The sequence below is a fragment of the Anolis carolinensis genome, unplaced genomic scaffold (genome assembly GCF_035594765.1).
Source record: "Anolis carolinensis isolate JA03-04 unplaced genomic scaffold, rAnoCar3.1.pri scaffold_8, whole genome shotgun sequence".
NCBI lineage: Eukaryota > Metazoa > Chordata > Lepidosauria > Squamata > Dactyloidae > Anolis > Anolis carolinensis.
Window position 1 is genome coordinate 17,588,272 of NW_026943819.1, and position 19,723 is coordinate 17,607,994.

At 40.5% G+C, this 19,723-nt stretch overlaps 2 protein-coding genes across 4 annotated transcripts; both read right to left on the reverse strand.

Annotated features, from left to right (window-relative positions):
* Positions 1–1,209: 1,209 nt before the first annotated feature.
* LOC134293428 (kunitz-like toxin PcKuz3) lies at positions 1,210–10,973 on the reverse strand. 2 transcript variants are annotated; one of them, XR_010000397.1, is made up of 4 exons: positions 10,156–10,973; positions 5,477–7,390; positions 4,031–4,207; positions 1,210–1,384 (listed from the first exon to the last, which is right to left on the reverse strand). XR_010000397.1 is itself a non-coding variant. In XM_062960938.1 (3 exons), the coding sequence occupies exons 1-3, from the start codon at positions 10,262–10,264 to the stop codon at positions 7,371–7,373; spliced, it is 306 nt and encodes a 101-aa protein (XP_062817008.1). In that variant the 5' UTR covers positions 10,265–10,359; the 3' UTR covers positions 7,215–7,370. The 2 variants fall into 2 exon arrangements, 1 of the variants encoding a protein (XP_062817008.1); XM_062960938.1 differs by lacking the exons at positions 1,210–1,384; positions 4,031–4,207 and adding an exon at positions 8,528–8,704 and having other exon boundaries at positions 7,215–7,390; positions 10,156–10,359.
* Positions 10,974–12,266: 1,293 nt separating this feature from the next.
* On the reverse strand, positions 12,267–15,483 carry LOC134293425 (kunitz/BPTI-like toxin). Of its 2 annotated transcripts, none has more exons than XR_010000396.1 (4): positions 14,866–15,483; positions 13,929–14,018; positions 13,613–13,768; positions 12,267–12,558 (listed from the first exon to the last, which is right to left on the reverse strand). XR_010000396.1 is itself a non-coding variant. In XM_062960936.1 (4 exons), the coding sequence occupies exons 1-4, from the start codon at positions 14,963–14,965 to the stop codon at positions 12,539–12,541; spliced, it is 354 nt and encodes a 117-aa protein (XP_062817006.1). In that variant the 5' UTR covers positions 14,966–15,483; the 3' UTR covers positions 12,267–12,538. The 2 variants fall into 2 exon arrangements, 1 of the variants encoding a protein (XP_062817006.1); XM_062960936.1 differs by having other exon boundaries at positions 13,613–13,669; positions 13,842–14,018.
* Positions 15,484–19,723: the final 4,240 nt, after the last annotated feature.

Here is a 19,723-nt window from a genome sequence, read left to right on the forward strand (position 1 = left end):
CCCTGCCCACAAGCCCTGCTTTCTAACACCTTGTCAAGCTGCTTCGAGAGATCTCCCCCCTTTGATAGGCTCTATCTGTCCCCTTCTCTAGACACTACACAAGATGGAGATCCTTGCAGCCCTTTGAATTCAGAGAGCTGACTAGGCCCTCTTAATAACATTTCAGTAGAGCCAGGATTTCTGGGGGGGAGGAGGGTTCCATCGAAGGTTCCATCGAGGTCGTGTGGGGGAGGAGGGGGTGCGGCCAACAGTTTCCCAGGGAGAAGCGCAACAGGTGTCTTGCGACCCTGGAGAAGGTTAGGTGTGGTAGCCTCCATGGCAGCCCCTCCGGGTTGAAGGTACTGCTGCTTAATGCCAGATCCGTCAGTGGGAAATCTGCAATTATCCAGGACTTAATCCTGGATGAGCAGGCGGATCTGGCTTGCATCACCGAGACCTGGTTGGATGAACTGGGTGGGGTAAACCTTACCCAGCTTTGTCCTCCAGGTTTCGGGGTGCATCAGCAGGCCAGGCCTGGAGGGCGGGGAGGTGGGGTTGCGGTGGTCTTTCGGCAGTCCATCGCCCTGGTCAGATGCGCCGTTCCGCAATCTGCTGGGTTTGAGTGTCTCCACTTGAAGGTGGGTACCCGGGACAGTTTGGGGATTCTGCTGGTGTACCGTCCACCCCACGACACAGCAGTCTCCCTACCTGAGCTAGCTGAGGTGGTCTCTAGCGTGGTGTTGGGCTCCCAGCGCCTTTTGGTATTGGGTGACTTCAATATCCACGCTGAGGCCACCTTGACAGGTGCGGCTCAGGAATTCATGGCCGCCATGACGACCATGGGGCTGTCCCAAGTAATATCGGGTCCCACGCATCAAGCTGGTCATACACTCGACCTGGTCTTTGTTGTGGGCGACGGTTTGGTCAGAGTGGAAGAGCAAACTATTCTTCCATTGTCATGGTCTGACCATTATCTGATCAGTTTAAGACTCACCGTGTCCTCAAACCTCCGCAGGGGTGGTGGGCCCATTAAGATGGTCCGCCCCAGGAGACTTATGGATCCTGAGGGACTCCTGACGTCTCTTGGGGTTCTGTCTGCTATGGAGGCTGACGATCCTGTCGATGCCTTGGTCGCTCGTTATAATATGTATATTTCATATGTACTCATCAATTCTCTCATAGAGACAATAAAATGATTAAGGTAAACAAGACCACAAGAAAGAAAAACAATGAGATGCAGATAGAGTTTATTGAAGAGCATGCAAAGATCTTCACTAATGTTGGTACAGTAGACTGGGAAGCATCTGACTTTTCCAAGTGCTTTCATTCTAAAAGAACAAGTGGCGTGGTAACAGATCTCTGAATATTCCAGTCTGTGGTCTGCATTATGACGCTAGTGATTTTGCTGTGGGTGAAGGAAAGAAAATCTGTCAGATGGGAACAATGGCATCCAATGTTCTGAGTTTCAGTAGCCATTAAAAAAAGATACTGAGATTAGACACATAACTTTCTTCTCAACTGTCATCCTGAGTTCATTTATCTGATAGTAAGCCCCACTGCACTCAGTGGGGCTTCTTTTGCCATAAAGCTGTATGCGATCCTGCTATCCCAGTGCTAAACTGTTGGAGTTCAGCTATGCTCTACACAACGGTCCTAAAGATACTAGAGATTGAGGAACAAGACCTTAACAGAGAAGTGGCACTTTTATTTCTAGATGTGGAGCCCCTCCGTAGCACAGTGGGTTAAATCCTTGTGCCGGCAGGACTGAAGACACGAAGGTTGGGATAGTGACCTGAAGGTTGCCAGGTTCAAATACAACCTGGGAGAGTGCAGATGAGCTCCCTCTATCAGCTCCAGCTCCGTGCAGAGACATGGGAGAAGCCTCCTACAAGGATGGTAAAAACATCAAAACATTTGGGCATCCTCTGGACAACATCCTTTCAGACAGCCAATTCTCTCACACCAGAAGTGATTTAATAAATAATAAAGTAATAAAACTTTATTTATACCCCACCACCATCTCCCCGCAGGCGGCTTACATGGGGCAGAGGCCCAAACAACATTGGGACAAAATATAAGCAACATAATATAAATCACAATATAAAAAAGATAAAACAGTAATACAATATATCAATTAAAACAACAGTACAAGGATAAAAATTTGCTTTTAAAACACATAAATGGTAAGATCGTAATAAATACAGGATAGACTATTAAAAACCCTCTGGGGCTGATTAATTAATGACTGTCTCACCGAAGGCCTGCCAAAACATCCAAGTCTTCAGTTGTTTCCTGAAAGAAGATAGACAGGGAGCCAACCCAATCTCCCTGGGGAAGAAGTTCCAGAGTCAGGGTCCACGGCTGAGAAGGCCCTCTCTCTCGTCCCCACTAAACATAGTTGTAAGGAGGGCGGAAGTGAGAGGAGGGCCTCCCTGGATGATCTTAAAGATCGGGTGGGTTCATAGGGGACGATGCGGTCACGAAGATTTGCAGTTTCTCAAGTTGCTCCCAACACGAAAAAAGTTCTAGATGTGGAGAAAGCCTTTGATTATGTTCATTGGGAGTTTATAGAAAAAGTATTGGTTCATTATGGGATAGGTCAGCAATTTAAATGGAGTACTCATGGACCCTCCAGAACAGGGGTCCCCAAACTAAGGCCTGGGGGCCGGATGCGGCCCTCCAAGGTCATTTACCTGGCCCCCACGCTCATTTATAATATAATATTTTTAACAGTTTTAATAATATAATATATTGAATATACATATGATATTGATAATATTATCATTTTATACAATATAATACTAATAATAATACCATATAATAATATTAATTATATGTTATATATTACATATAATATTACAGTATAGTGGTATAGTTCAATATAGTAATATATTATGCTAATATTGTGCAATAATAATAATAATAATAATAATAATAATAATAATAAGTTTATTTGTATCCCACCACCATCTCCTCCAGAGGGAACTCGGGGAGGCTCACAGAAATATCAAATGCAAAACAATAACAATATACAATACATCAATAAACAATAACATGCTCCAATTGTAATATTTGCACATTAACCAAAAAGAATTAAAACACACTTATTAAAAACATAGAATTTAAAAACAGTGAGGTTGTAATAGTAGATTAGCAAAGTACACATCATAGGTTGTAAACTCAAAACATAGATAAAGTGCTATGCTAATAATATAATATATTGTATGTACACACAGCTGCTCTAAGTCCCTTTTGGGGTGAGAAGGGTAGGATATAAATGTAATAAATAAATAAATCAATACATAAATTTAGATTTAGGCTCGCCCAGAGTCTGAAATGACTTAAAGCCACACAACAACAACAATCCCAATTAACCTGACTAACTCATTGGCCAGAAGCAGGCCCACACTTCCTATTGAAATCCTGATAGCTTTATGTTGGTTAAAATTGTTTTGATTTTTAAATATTGTATTGTTTTTTCATTGTTGTTGTTTTGCAATACAAATAAGATATGTGCAGTGTGCATAGGAATTTGTTCGGGTTTTTTTTTTCAAATGATAATCCGGCCCCTCAACAGTCTGAAGGATTGTGGATTGGCCCTCTGCTTAAAAAGTTTGAGGACCCCTGCTCCAGAATTTGCGTCCGACTGCAACTCCCAACTTTCCTACTCATTGTTTATGCTGGTTACATCTAGTAGTTTTTAGAAGTCAGCCAGCCAGCATACTACAGAAGTGGACGATAGGAATGAATCTCAAAGATTTTGTGGAGCTACAACTCCCATCATCTGTAACACACATGACAAACTGTGAGAAAAGAGGAGAGATGTAGCAAAAAAGATGTGGATATACAGTTTCTCACCCTAGAGTAGTTCATACTGAGCAAAAGGATAGGTCAATGGTCTGACTTCCAATGCTGTTCTACCTCACTTCCATGAATAGTACAACTCCCTTCATTTATTGGAAACCAGGCTACTATGTGGCTGAAGATGTAAAATATTAAGGCAATGAATGCAACTTTAAAAAATTGTTTAGAGAACGATATTTCTATTTACCTCATTGTTGACAACTGGCGACACAATCCTTTTTATTTAGGAATCTATTTTCATTGCCTCCAGAACCATGATAAATGAACGACTCGCACGTCTTCGTTTTTATGTTGTAGTAATAAACATTTAGTTTTTTATTGCCGGTTCCAGGATCTACAGACAGTTGGCATTTTGCAGGCTGTTCTGTTGGTGCGAAATAAAAGAGAAACAAGGACTTATAGATATGTTTTGTAGTTTTTGCCTGAAGTAATGCTGGCTTCTAGAGAATGTTCATGGACCAAAAGGATAGTTGGTTGCTGTTTTCTCTGGGGATACAGGGAATGTGTCTCTTCAGTTGATTTTGGACGAAATTTCCCATGGAAACACACCACTGGCCATGCTGGCTTGAGCCTGTGGGTTTAAGTCCAAGCATATCTAGAGAGCGGCTCTTCCTCTACTCTCGTCTATTAAATTCTAGGTAACATTCAGTAATGTTTTGAATGTGGAAGATCCCCTAACTGGGCGGATCTTGAAATGTGTTGTGTGTCTCACTGCAAACAAAAGAGGAGCAAATACAGAGCTGATGTTGAGACACACAGACATATACAGAGCTGATGTTGAGACACACACTGAAATCTGCACATCTGAAAAACAGACTGAATCACCTGCTCCTCATATTGCTATGCCACTAACCTATTTCCCAAACGTCTTTTTGCCTGTCTATTTGTAATTCAGCAAAAGCTGGGGAAAACACCCTCTAAAATGCTTTGACAGTCATGCCACTAGATAAGAAAACGTGTTTTGATGAAGATCACTGTTTTTAAGTAAAGCCAAGATAATGCTTTGGTTTTACTGTGTGCATATTTAAAGTTTTAAACTATATTCCTCTTTCAAACTGTAAGGCATCGTGAGTCCCAATTTTGTCCTTCTGTACAGACTGTGCAGATTAAATAACGTATTTTATCAGTGGGATCTTTCATTAAAGGTTTGTAAAAAGCCTGATCTCCTAAATGTCTCATTACTTCTTTTATATAGTCTTTTTTTGTTAAGAAGTACTATTGCCCCTCCTTTATCAGCTTGTTTCCATATATATTCTTGCATATTAGCCAGTCTTTTGATGGTATTAATTTCTGTTAAAGTCATATTAGCACGTGTGTGGGTATTGCTATGCCACTAACCTACAGTATTTCCCAAACGTCTTTTTGCCTGGCTATTTGTAACTTAATAAAAGCTTTAGAAAACCTCTAAAATGCTTTGAGAATCATGCCACTAGACAAGAAAACACATATTTTGTTGAGGATTACTGTTTTTAAGAAAAAAGCCAAGATAATGTTTTGGTTTAACTGTGTGCATATTTAACGTTTTAAACTATATTCCTCTTTCAAACTGTAAGGCATCGTGAGTCCCAATTTTGAAAGGAATGAAGGATATATGTAAAAAAAATACAAAAGCAACAGCAAAACCCATACTTACTGGAGCTCTCGGCCTGTCGAGGAATGCCCAGCAGGTCAGAACATAATGTGAGGAAGACTCCTACAATGAGGATGGAGAAGACTAAGGAACCAGGCTGCATTGTGGTTGTGAGTTGTGAGTCTCCAGTGCTGAACTAAACCCTTTATAAGTTGACTCATGAGGAAATGGAACAGAGCTTCCAGGCAAACAGAACAACGGGTTCTTGATGATTACATGATGCAATCCTATAGTGTGCCCTTAGTTAGGTATTCAAGGATGTCATTGGAATGTGTGTACCTATTATGTGCCATCATGTTACGGTAATTTTGATATATGGCAGTTTTACAAACAAATGATCACTAAAAGATCTTATCCCTTCTTCTCCTTCTTAGATTTAGGACAAAATGGGACTTTAATATTGGACATAAGACTTTCACCTAATGGACTAATTTTGATCTTTCCTGAAAGGTCAATTGCTTATTCTACTTTGCTGCTTATTTCCTTTTGGAACTTTATTTGCTTCAATAAAAATATTATATTGTTATTGGCCTCTGTGTTGGTTTTTAGTGTTCTCGCTGCCTAGGGGTGTAACACTATAGCTCATATTCATTTTTTGCAATTCAATCATAACAATAGAATTAATTGTCTCCCTAGAAGTTGTGTCTAGCTGCAGTTTCAAATGTCTTACTCAATGTTTATGCTGGTTACATCTAGTAGGGTTTGGGAAACCAGCTATCATATAACAGAAATGGACAACAAGGACCCCGTAGATATTGGGGGAGCAGCTACAAATCCCATCATCTGTAATCCATATGAACAACTGTGAGGAATGAGGGGAGATGTAGCAAAAATAATCTGGGCTTCCATATTTTTTCAGCTTTAGGTAGTTCATACTTAGCTAAAGGATAGATCAGATGATGCAGTCTTTGTTATTCAGGAATCTTTTTATTGCTTACAGGACCATAATACATGAATGACTTATACTGCTTGCTTTTTGTGTTATTGACAGGTATTTTTATATTGCCAATTCCAGGATCCCGACAGAGTGAGATTTTTAGATGCCATGCTATTGATATTGTAGTTTTTTTTACTGTAAGGCACCTTGAGTCCCACTTTTGGAAGGAATGGAGGATTTAAATAAAGACTACTAGAGATGTGCAAGAATCTTTCTCTGCAGATATGGATTGGGTGTATAGGTCTCCTGCCCAGTTCTTCGTGTTGTGCTGCTAAGTGCTCATTTGTGCTACTTGCCTGTTCGTAAGCATCTAATCTTAGGAAAGTGTGTATTTCTTTTCTTTCTTTCTTTTTTTAAAAAAAACACCAACACCTAATTTTAGAAAGAAATGCAACCATTTCCAACTTATAGTAACCCTAGAACCTGTCGCAAGCTTTTCTAGGTCTGAGAATGTTTGTTCTGCCTAATATTCCATGACTGAACACGAAATTGAACCCCGGATTCTGACATCATAGTCCAATACTCAACCCAATACATTATCCTGGGGAAAAGCACACGCATTGGGCTGGAATGGCAGGAAACTGTGCTGGAGAAATGCAGGGGCAGCTGAACCTGTGATGATATATACAAAGGGGCCAAGCATGGAGGTCTGATCCATATTGAGACAGTGTTTAGACAACAAAGTCAAAGCAAATTAGGAGACAAAGCGGCACGGATTAATTTAATTTTTCATATGTACTCATCAATTCTCTCATATAGACATGAAAGTGATTAAGGTAAACAGAGCACAAGAAAGAAAACAAATGAGATGCAGAAAGAGTTTATTAAAGAGCATGCAAAGATCTTCACCAATGTTGGTACAGTAGACTGGGAAGCATCTGACTTTTCCCAAGTGCATTCATTCTAAAAGAACAAGTGGCGTGGAAACAGATCTCTGAATGTTCCAATCTGTGGTCTGCATTATGATGCTAGTGATTTTTCTGTGGGTGGAAGAAAGAAAATCTGTCAGATGGGAACAATGGCATCTAATGGTCTGAATTTCAGTAGCCATTAAAAAAGATACTGAGATTAGACACATAACTTTATTTTCAACTGTCATCCTGAGTTCATTTATCTGATAGTAAGCCCCGCTGCACTCACTGGGGCTTCTTTTGCCATAAAGATGTATGTGATCCTGCTATCCCTGTGCTAAACTGTTGGAGTTCAACTATGCTCTACACAACGGTCCTAAAGATACTAGAGGTTGTGGAACAAGAACCTAACAGAGAAGTGGCACTTTTATTTCTAGATGTGGAGCCCCCCCACCCCCCGTAGCACAGTGGGTTAAATCTTTGTGCTGGCAGGACTGCTGACATGAAGGTTGGGATAGTGACCTAAAGTTTGCTAGGTTCAAATCCAACCCGGTAGAGTGCGGACGAGCTCCCTCTATCATCTCCAGTTCCATGCAGAGACATGGGAGAAGCCTCCCACAAGGATGGTAAAAACATCAAAACATTTGGGCATCCTCTGGACAACGTCCTTGCAGACAGCCAATTCTCTCACACCAGAAGCAACTTGCAGTTTCTCAAGTTGCTCCCAACACAAAAAAAAATTCTAGATGTGGAGAAAGCCTTTGATTAAGTTAATTGGGAGTTTATAGAAAAAGTATTGGCTTGTTATGGGATAGGTCAGCAATTTAAATGGAGTTCTCATGGACTCTCCAGAATTTGCGTCCGACTGCAACTCCCAACTTTCCTACTCATTGTTTATGATGGTTACATCTAGTAGGTTTTAGAAGTCAGCTAGCCAACATATAACAGAAATGGACAATAGGAACCTCAAAGATTTTGTGGAGCTACAACTCCCATCATCTGTAACCCACATGAAAAACTGTGAGAGATGAAGAGAGATGTAGCAAAAAAGATGTGGATACACAGTTTCTCACCCTAGAGTAGTTCACACTGAGCAAAAGGATAGGTCAATGGTCTGGGTTCCAATGCTGTTCTACCTCAATTCCATGAACAGTACAACTCCCTTCATTTATTGGAAACCAGGCTACTATGCGGCTAAAGATGTAAAAGATTAAGGCAATGAATGCAACTTTAAAAAATTGACTAGAGAAGGATATTTCTATTTACCACCGATTTGACATACGACGGTACATTTCAATCTCTTTAGGAATCTATTTTCATTGCCTCCAGAACCATGATAAATGAACGACTCGCACTTATTCGTTCTTGTGCTGTAGTAGTAAGCCTTTATTTTTTTATTGCCAGTTCCAGGATCTACAGGCAGTTGGCATTTTGCAGGTTGTTCTGTTGTTGTAAAATAAAAGAGAAAAAAGGACGTATAGATATATTGTCGAAGGCTTTCATGGCCAGGGTCACAGGGTTGTTGTATGTTTTCCGGGCGGTATGGCCATGTTCTAGAAGTATTCTCTCCTGACATTTTGCCCACATCTATGGCAGGCATCATCAGAGGTTGTGAGGATGCCTGCCATAGATGTGGGCAAAACGTCAGGAGGGAATACTTCTAGAACATGGCCATACAGCCCGGAAAACATATAACAACCCCACTTATAAATATGTTTGTAGTTTTGCCTGAAGTAATGCTGGGCCAAAAGGATAGTTGGTTGTGTTTATTCTGGGGATACAGGGAATGTGGCTTTTCAGTTGATTTTGGACTAAATTTCCCATGAAAACACACCACTGGCCATGCTGGCTTAAGCCTGTGGGTTTTAGTCCAAGCATATCTAGAGAGCGGCTCTTTCTCTACCCTCGTCTATTAAATTATAGGTAACTAGCTGTGCCCGGCCACGCGTTGCTGTGGCGAAGTATGGTGGTATGGCAAATAAAGTATTGATGAATTGGTGGTAGTTAAGGTAAAGGGTAAAGGTGTGGAGTCCAGATAATCCAGTTAAAGCAGATAATATAAGATTATATGGGTTATATAGCTGTGTGGAAGGGCCTTGAGTCTACACTGCCATCTAATCCAGTTAAAATCTGATAATCTGTATTTTATAGGCAGTGTGGAAGAGGCCTAAGTGAGGCCTAACTCTGCCTGTCCCCTGGGTGAGTGGGTTGCTAGGAGACCAAGTGGGCGGAGCTTAGCCTTCTAACTGGCAGCAATTGGATAAAAACAATTATTCCTCTCCCTCTAATTAGGACTTTATTATTTTCTTTTTGTTGTATCAACCTAGAGGCATGGATGATGGGTTGTGTTGTCAATTTCCGAGGTTGTGGGGTGTTTAGTTTTGTTGTTTTGGCGGTTGCCAGGATTCCATCACTCTTTTATATATATAGATATTCAATAACTGTCTAACTGGTTGGATCTTGAAATGTGTTGTGTGTCTAAGTGTAAACAAAAAAGCAACAAAGGACATATACAGAGCTGATGTTGAGACACACACTGAAATCTGCACATCTGAAGAAGAGACTGAATCACCTGCTCCTCATATTGCTATGCCACTAACTTACAGTGTTTCCCAAACGTCTTTTTGCCTGTCTATTTGTAACTTAGCAAAAGCTTTAGAAAACCTCTAAAAAGCTTTGAGGATCATGCCACTAGACAAAAAAACATATATTTTGTTGAAGATTACTGTTTTTAAGAAAAGCCAAGATAATGTTTTGGTTTTACTGTGTGCATATTTAACGTTTGAAACTATATTCCTCTTTCAAACTGTAAGGCATCATGAGTCCCAATTTTGAAAGGAATGTAGGATATATGTAAAAAAAAATACAAAAGCAACAGCAAAACCCATACTTACTGGAGCTCTTGCCACCCTCGGCCTGTCCAGGAATGCCCAGCAGGTCAGAACATAATGTGAGGAAGACTCCTACAATGAGGATGGAGAAGACTAAGGAACCAGGCTGCATCGTGGTTGCGAGTTGTGAGTCTCCAGTGCTGAACTAAGCCCTTTATAAGTTGATTCATGAGGAAATGGAACGGAGCTTCCAAGCAAACAGAACAACGAATTCTTGATGGTTACATGATTCAACCCTATAGTGTGCCCTTAGTTAGGCATTCAAGGATGTCATTGGAATGTTTGTACCTATTATGTGCCCTCAAGTTACGGTAATTTTGATATATGGCAATTTTACAAACCAATGATCACTAAAAGATCTTATCCTTTCCTCTCCTTCTCAGATTTAGGACAAAATGCAATGCATAGTATGCCTGGTTGATAAAGAATTGTGACTTTAATGAAGAATATGTTGTGAGTGGAGTCAGTAGCCGGAACTATTTCATTTAACTGAGTCCCCATCTACACTGCCCTATATTCTGGGATCTGATCTAAGATTATCTGCTTATCCCAGATTATCTGGAAGTGTAGATTTCTATAATCCAGTTTAATCTGGGATCACATCCTGGGATACAGGGCAGTGTAGATTCAGTCTGTGACATAGCAGAATGGAGGCTGGAAGACTTTCATCCCTGTTCTGTAATACCAATGATTCATGTTTCTGCTGAAAGAGGTACTGGATCAGGTCTCTGGATTCATGGTACACCTGAGAATGGAAAGGATAGGCAAAGAATTCCCAGGGAGTGCCTGGCTATTGCAGCCATGTCCGTTGAGGTCAGAATGGGACATCCATTCATGTCATCAAAAAGATGAGGGACACTCTACCACATCCTCGTTGATCACACAAGTACCACGTTATGACCTACAGCAGACATGACAGACAAAGACTAAGCTCTCCTGGATTTTCTGACCAATGAGGAGCTTCAGCAGTGACATGAGGACAAGAGAACGGACCGGCTAAGGACTGGGCTGGGCTGTTTATACACATGAATTCAGCAGGTAAAACATTAGCTCTATATTTGGAAATGCTCTTTAGGCATCAAAAGATAGAAATTTGGAGAGTTAAGGAAAATTTAATCAAGGGCCAGAATTCTCATTTGGTGGGACAATGGCTTTATCCTCTGGCCCCTCTGTATTTCACCATAGACTGCATCGGCACGGCATGGATTGATGACTTCACTCTACTTTAATCTGCTTTCCCATTCACTGACCACTTTTGCACAAAGGAGATCCACACATATACATTCAGACCATATGTTGCTAGTGTATGATAGAGAACAGTGTATCTTTCCCAGAGGATGTGAGGATGTGCCTCATCCCACTATACCCATAGTTAGTGTTCATATTTTTTATCAACTAAAATAATATTTAAAGTAGTGTAATCATAGAATAGGAGCCCCCAGATGGCGTAGTGGACTAAGTGACTTGAAGGTTGGGTTGCTGACCTGAAAGCTGCCAGGTTCGAATCCCACCTGGGGAGAGTGTGGATGAGCTCCCTCTATCAGCTCCAGCTCCATGCGGGGACATGAGAGAAGCCTCCCACAAGGATGGTAAAAACATCAAAAAAAAACATCCGGGCGTCCCCTGGGCAACGTCCTTGCAGACGGCCAATTCTCTCACTCCAGAAGCAACTCCGGTTGCTCCTGACACGAAAAAATAAATAAAAAATAATAGAATTATTTTATTATTGCCCAAAAAGGCACCATGTCTTCTCTAAAACTGCATTGAGGAGGTGTTTGGCTACATTTCTTCAAAATTTTCTAAAAGTAAATAATGATTCTGCAGGAGATGGTCTCAACCTTGTTGGTAACCTCAACTAGGGAAGATTCACTCGATCAACTGTTCAAGGATGGGAGTCTAGCCATAGGTAAATTTGATTGAGTTAGAGGGCTTCATTGGGTTGGGATTAACCACCAGGGTTGTGAAATCCAGTACAGAGGTGAACAGGAAAGGGAGTGAGGCACCATTTTGTTCTTGGACCAAAGGAGCAAAATCCTGTGGTTTAGAACTTCTCCATATTGAGATGAAGATACCTGGTGTTTAGACAATAAAGTCAAGCCAACTAGGAGACAATCAATTAGTAGACATTACTTCCTTTGCTTTATTTGCTTTAGAGTACTTTTAAACAAAGAGTTATCATTTAGCTTTGTCTCCTAAATAGTTTTGATTTTTCCTATTCATAGGCAAATTTCTCATTTAAATAATAGTGTCTTGTAGGTAGAAGAGCTGAGTTCATTACAGAGCATGCGAGGATCTTCACCAAGATTGATATAGGAGACTGGGAAGCACTGGTGTTTTTCCAAGTGCCTTTATGTTGTAAGAGATCTGGTCCAGCCTGTGGTTTGCATTATGGGCCCATTGGTTCTACTGTGGAAGAAAGAGAGAAGGTCTTTCACATGGGAACAATTACATTCCAATGATTTGAAGTCCATTAAAGAAGGACACTGAGATTAGACACACAACTTTCTTCTCAACTGTAAACAAAAACTGCAATCCTGAGTTCATTTACCTGATAGTAACCACCTTATCATATTGACTTTGGGAAAGTGTCGTAGGACCCTTCCAGGATGGTTCCTTGACAGAGCCCAATGGAGGCCATCATACAACATAAGGCCTCTTCCAGCAGGGCTCCATAAAGGAAGCTACCGGGCAGTGGGTTCGGATGCTATACAGAGAACATGATCTGAAGCGTAGGCCGACGGCTTCCCCGCTGCCTGCCAGATTCACCACGCTACATGGTGGATCTCCCCGCTTTCACCTAGCTTCAGGACCTCAGTCTGATAAGGTCCTAAGTCCCATTGTTCACATTGAGACTGCCTGGGATTCTGCTATTCTAGTGCTAAACTAGATTAAATATTTAGTAGGCCAAATGCCCTTTGGTTACTATAGCTCGTATTCATTTTTTGTAATTTGGTCACAACAATAAAATTAATTGTCTCTCCAGAAGCTGTGTCTGACTGCAGTTTCAAATGTCTTAACCATTGTTTATGCTGGTTACATCTAATAGTGTATGGGAAACTGGCTATCATATAACAGAAATGGACAACATGGACCCCGTAGATATTGGGGGAATGGCTACAAATCCCATCATCTGTAATCCACATGAACAACTGTGAGGAATGAGGGGAGATATAGCAAAAATGATCTGGGCATTCATATTTTTTCAGTTTTAGGTAGTTCATACTTAGCTAAAGGATAGATCAGATGATGCAATCTTTTTTATTCAGGAATCTTTTTATTGCCTACAGGACCATAATACATGAATGACTTATACTGCTTGCTCTTCATGTTATTGAGAGGGAGATAATTCCAGGACCCCGACAGAGTGAGATTTTTAGATGCCGTGCTATTAATAAATAAATAAATACTATTAGCGAGACAAAACACATAGTTAAACAGGAGCCAAGAATGGTGCTCTTACCATCAGCCTGTCCAGGAATGCCCAGCGGATCACACCATATTTTGAGTAGGTCTCCTACTGTAAAGATGGAGAAGACAAAGCTTCCTTTGTTATCGTACTCCATTTCCACCAACAGGACAACTCTCTTTTCTTAGTGGAAGACATGATATTTCATGGCTGCAGGTGTGAAAGGTTAAGACAACAAGTATAATTCTTCTCAATTGACTACAGAAGGGTCTTTTTTACTTACTTGAGAATTGACATTCGACGTTGCAATCTTTTTTATGTGTAAATCTATTTTTATTGCCTCCAGAGCCATGATAAGTGAATGACTCACACTGCTTGCTGTTTTGATTATAGTAGTAGGCAATTATTTTTGCCTTGCCAGTTCCAGGATCCATGGGAAATGTACATTTTTGAGGCAGTCCTGTTGGAAAGTAAAAGAGGAACAAATAATCATAGATATTTTTGTTATCTGTCTTGAAGTAATGCTGGTTCTTAAAGTCTGTTCATGGGCCAAAAGGAAAGATGATTGTTGGCTTCATTGGGGAATATAGGAAATCTGGTTCTCCAGTTGGTTTTGAACAAAATTTCCCATGAAAACTCACCACAGGCCATGCTGGCTTGTGCCTATGAGGCTTGTAGTTCAATCATATCTAGAGAGCCTCTGTCTCTCTACTCTAATCTCTTAAAACATTGGTAACATTCAATAAAGTTTGGAATATGGAAGATCCCCCTGAAAGTGGGGAAACAACTTTTTCTCCATATTTCCCAACTGGGATCAATCTTGAAATACATTGTGTATCTAAGTCAATACTAAAATGAACAGAGGAAATAATAATTTGGAATAAAAATACCTAGAAGTATGCTTTGATCTCATGTTGAGGTCAGCCATCTTTCCCAGCACATCTGAAAAAATGAGAGTCTTCTGCTCTCCTCCTATTGTTTTCTCACATATTTTCTGATTGTTCTGCCTATTTGTAAATAACCTGAGCTTAGAAAAGCTTTTTAAAAATGTTAAAGTGATTTTACAATTATGTCACTAGACAAGAAAACATAATTAGGATTAAGTGGACGGCTAAAGTAGGTAAGAAAAGTAAAGATAATTCAGTGCCTTCTGTTTTACTGTGCACATATTGTGTGTTTTGAACTATAGTGATTTTTTAAACTGTAAGGTGACTTGACTCCCGATTTTGGAAGGAATGTGGGGTATAAGTAAATAAATACAACAGCAGAACCCATACATAAACAGGGGCCAAGAATGAAGCTCTTACCACCCCCAGCTTGTCCAGAAATGCCCAGAAGATCAAACCATAATGTGAAGAGCATCCCTATAGTAAAGATGGAGCAGGCAAAGCAACCAACCTGCATCATGGTTGCTGAATGTGAGTCTCTGGTGCTGAGCTAAGCCCTTTATAAGTTGTTAAAAGAGGAAATGGAAATAAACCATCGGTCACCAGAACAATTAGTTCATTGGCAAGGACATTGTGGAATTCTATAATCTGACTGAACATCTTGCCCTTGGTTATGAATTCAAGGAAGTATTTAGACTGTGCGCATCCATTAGGTACTTTAAAGTTATCTTGATGTATGGCAGCCCTACAAATCAGTGATCACTAAAAGATCTTATTTCTTCCCCTTCTTCTTAGATTTAGGACAAAATGCAGTACATAGGATCAATAGTTGTTGAATTGTGAATTGAATGTAGGAAGAGATTAATTCCAATAATAGGGCATTGATGCAAGTACTACAAATTGTGATGCAAATTCCTCTTCTTCTTTTTATATGCACTACTAAAGAATTCTCGGTGACAGAGGATTCTATTTGAAGAAGTGATATGTCTCCTTGCAACCTTCTCTTCTGCAGGCTAAACTTACCAAGCTCTCCAGACCATCGATTATTTTAGTTGCCCTCTTCTGAACACTTCCAGACTGATAATATCCCTTTTAAAATGCTTGGACACAGTATTCCAGGTGAGGTCTGACCAAAGCAGGATAGAGAGGCACTATGATTTCCCTCAGTTTAGACATTAAACTCCTTCTGATGCATCCCAAAATCTCATTGGCTTTTTTAGCTGCAGCATGACATTGTTTGCTCATGTTCAGCTTGTTTTCCATGAAGACTCCAAGATCTTTTTCATATGGACTGTTATTCAGCCAGACATCACCATTCTGTATCTTGGCAACTCATTTATTCTGCATAAGCATAGTATCTTACATTTGACCTTTTTGAAATTCATTTGGTTAGTTTTGGCCCAGCTCTCTAATCTGTTAAGGCCATTTTGAATTCTGGTCCTGTCCTGCATAAGCATAGTATCTTACATTTGACCTTTTTGAAATTCATTTGGCTAGTTTTGGCCCAGCTCTCTAATCTGTTAAGGCCATTTTGAATTCTGGTCCTGTCCTCTGGAGTACTAGCTATCCCTCCTAGTTGGTGTCAATATACTGGGCTTCTTTTGGCATAAACTCGTATGTGATCCTACTATTCCAGTTCTAAACTGTTGGAGTTCAACAATGCTCTACAGAGAGAAGAAAATGGACCTTGTGGACATGTGAACGCAGTGCTGAAGAAAGGTTTTTAGAGTTCAACAATGCTTTGCTCAAGTAACAGCACTTAATAATGGTGATGGAAAGATTCATACATATGGATTAAGGAGGATTCTATGGTGTCCAGTGCCCCTCATCTAGGGCAGTGGCTCTCAACATGGGGTCCCCAGATATTTTTGGCCTACAACTCCCAGAAATCCCAGTCACTTTACCAGCTGTTAGGATTTCTGGGAGCTGAAGGCCAAAAACATCTGGGGACCCCAGGTTGAGAACCACTGCCCTAGGTCTATCTCTCCTGCCCTTGCTATGAATGACATAGACTGATAGACTTTCCCATCTCTTCTCAGATTTCCAACCCCTCCCTGGAGTTTTCAGCTTTCTTTGTTCTCTGGAACATGTATTTAGTAGGAGTGTGTAAAACTTTGTTTATAACTCAGTAGTTGGATCTATTTTGAATGATTCGTACTGAAACGGCAGACAAAGGTTTGAGGTAACAAGACAAAGAGAGTTCTGGTTGCTGCAGAAAAATGACATTTATTCTCAGTGGCCACAGAGAATAAGGAAGGACCCTTTCCTGTAATCAGGAAAGCAAGGGTCCTGAACAAAGAAACACAGGGCTTTTTATACCATTTTGCACCCTTCTGTATATGTCATATGGGCATTATCCCTCACCAATTAGTGTCAAAAAGTCTTACTTTTGCACTTTATTAAAAGCTACTTTTGCATTTTCCTAAAACATAGGCTACTTTCAAGACCTCTGACCCTTCCATTAGGCCTTATCTAAGTAATTCCTATCTTGGCTTTCTGGGGTTCCATTAACTGAGGAATTTTTGCTGGTTATATGTAATAGTTTTTGGAAGCCAGCCAGCCAGTGAATAGCAGAAATGGACAATAGGAACCTCGTAGATCTTGGGGGGCTACAAATCCCATCATCTGTAACCCACACAAAAAACTGTGAGGGATGAGGAGAAATATGGCAAAATAGAGATGGATATTCACAGTTTCACAGTCCACACTGAGCAAAAGGATAGGTCAGTGGTCTAGCCTGGTTTAAAGTGGCTTCTGATGTTGTTTTGTTGAGACATCATGCCTTTAATATTCAAAGTCTGTGTTTCCAATTATAACAAGGAGATTATTAAGATTATAGTAGTTTATTTTCTGCAGAAGTATCTAAGTGGAGCCCATGAAAAGCCAGGAAGGTACCACACCAGAGCAAGGAAAATGGCAACGGTTTTATACAAAGGTTTCTAAAATCTACACCACACTCACAATTTCTTTACCCTTCCTTCTTCCACTTCAGGCAATCTGAGCATGCCCAGCAAAACATCAGTAATGCCTTTGTCCATTGTCACTTTGTCCATTGTCTTTCAAGGACTCACAGCTTGAGCCTTACCTCTCAAGTTAGATCTCTGTTTCTGTTTTAAAAACTCTTTAATCCTTGCCTCTTCAGTTCTACCTCACTTCCATGAACGATACAACTCTCTTCGTTTAGTGGAAAACAGGCTATTATTACAGGGCTGCAGATGTAAAAGACTAAGGCAATTCATTCAACTTTTAAAAATTGAATAGAGAAAAGTCTTTCTATTTACTTCCAGGTCGACAATCGTTGTTACAGTCATTTTTATTTGCGAATCTGTTTTCATTGCCTCCAAAACCATGAAAGGTGAATGGCTCGCACTGCCTCTTTTTGTTGTTGTAGTAGTAGGCCAGTAATCTTTTCATGCCGGTTCCATTATCCTTGGGAAGTTTGCATTTTGGAGGCTGTTTTTTTGCTGCAAAGTAAAAGAGAAACAAGGACTTATAGATTTGTTTTGTGGTGTGTATTGAAGTAATGCTGGCTCCTAGAGAATGTTCATGGGCCAAAACGATAGTTGGTTGTTGTTTGGAGGTACAGGGGATATGGCTGTCCACTTGGTTTTGGACAACATTTCCCATGAAAACTCACCACTGGTCATGCTGGCTTAAGCCTGTTGGTTTTAGTCCAATCATATCTAGAGAGCCGTTCTTTCTCTACTTTCGTCTATCAAATAATAGGTAAGGGTAAATGTTTCCCTTGACATTAAGTCCAGTCGTGTCCGACTCTGCTCATCTCCATTTCTAAGCTGAAGAGCTGCCTTGTGTGGCCAGCATGACTGCATGGAGCACTGTTACCTTCCTGGTGGAGCAGTACCTATTGATCTACTCACATTTGCATGTTCTTGAACTGCTTGTTTGCCAGAAGCTGGGGCTAACAGCTCACTCCACTCCCCAAATTCAAACTGCCTACCATTCGGTCAGCAGCTCAGCAGTTTAATGATATTTTGAATGTGGAAGATCCTCCAACTGAGTGGATCTTGAAATGAAAAGGAGCAAAGGAAATGACCGTTTGGGATGAAGACAAACAAAGGTCTGACTTGAGCTGATGTTGAGGTGCAGGAATCTTTACCTTAACATCTGAATAAGATATAGAGTCTCCTGCTCTCTTCTTATTGCTATGGCAAATATCTATTTTGCAAGCCTTTTTAAAAGCTTTAAAAAAACCCTCTAAAATGATTTTATAATCATGCCACTAGACCAGAAAACATGTGTTTTATTGAAGATCACAGTTTTTAAGAAAAGCAAAGATAATTCAGTGCCTTCTGTTTTACTATGTTCATTGTGAACTGTATTGTTTTTTTAAACTGTACGGCATCTTGAGTCCCAATTTCGGAAGGAATGCAGAGCATACATAAATAAATACAACAGCAACCGCAAAACCCATACTTACGCTGTTTCTTACCACCCTCAGCCTGTCCAGGAATGTCCAGCAGATCAGACCATAATGTGAGGAAGACTCCTACAGTGAGGATGGAGAAGACAAAGGAACTAGCCTGTGTCATGGTTGCGGGTTGTGAGGCTCCACCAGTGCTGAACTAAGCCCTTTATAAGTTGCTTCAAGAGGAAATGGAACGGAGCTTTCAGGCAATCAGAACAATGATGCAATGCAATCCTATAATGTGCCCTTAGTTAGATATTCAAGGATGTCATTGGATTATGTGTACCTATTACACTATGTAACAAAATTTGAATTATTTTCTGTTCCTGGTTTGAAAGTGTTATTTATTATTTAACTGTGTGATAGTTACTTTGAATGCAATTTTTATATGCCAGAAACTTTGTTTCAATTGAAGCTATGTTGAATTGGTTGAGACTCTATCCACTGCAGCGCAGCAGTAGTTGGATGGAATCAGTGGAACGCAGAACGAAGAGACATCAGAGACGATAGTAAAACTATATACAAGTTTTACTGAAAGCAGTAATAATCAAGACAAACAGACTTGCAGACAATAGACACAAGACTCTCACTCCAGGCAGACAGAACTCGACTCAACTCAGAACTGATCATAGAATCATAGAATCATAGAATAGTAGAGTTGGAAGAGACCTCATGGGCCATCCAGTCCAACCCCCCGCTAAGAAGTCGGAAATCGCATTCAAAGCACCCCCGACAGATGGCCATCCAGCCTCTGCTTAAAAGCCTCCAAAGAAGGAGCCTCCACCACAGCCCGGGGCAGAGAGTTCCACTGTCGAACAGCCTTTCTCACTGTGAGGAAGTTCTTCCTGATGT

What these genes read in the sequence shown, in the direction of transcription:
- LOC134293428 (XM_062960938.1), bottom strand. Translation starts at nt 10,264, where the DNA reads ATGCAGCCTGGTTCCTTAGTCTTCTCCATCCTCATTGTAGGAGTCTTC. An exon ending in CGAGGGTGGCAAGAGCTCCA is followed by an intron (nt 8,705 to 10,155) that starts GTAAGTATGGGT and finishes TTACAACAACAG; the next exon opens with AACAACCTGCAAAATGCCAA. An exon ending in CGTCGTATGTCAAATCGGTG is followed by an intron (nt 7,391 to 8,527) that starts GTAAATAGAAAT and finishes TTCCACCCACAG; the next exon opens with AAAAATCACTAGCATCATAA.
- LOC134293425 (XM_062960936.1), bottom strand. Translation starts at nt 14,965, where the DNA reads ATGATGCAGGTTGGTTGCTTTGCCTGCTCCATCTTTACTATAGGGATG. An exon ending in TTCTGGACAAGCTGGGGGTG is followed by an intron (nt 14,019 to 14,865) that starts GTAAGAGCTTCA and finishes ACTTTCCAACAG; the next exon opens with GACTGCCTCAAAAATGTACA. An exon ending in CATTCCTGGACAGGCTGATG is followed by an intron (nt 12,559 to 13,612) that starts GTAAGAGCACCA and finishes TTTCTTCCACAG; the next exon opens with TAGAACCAATGGGCCCATAA.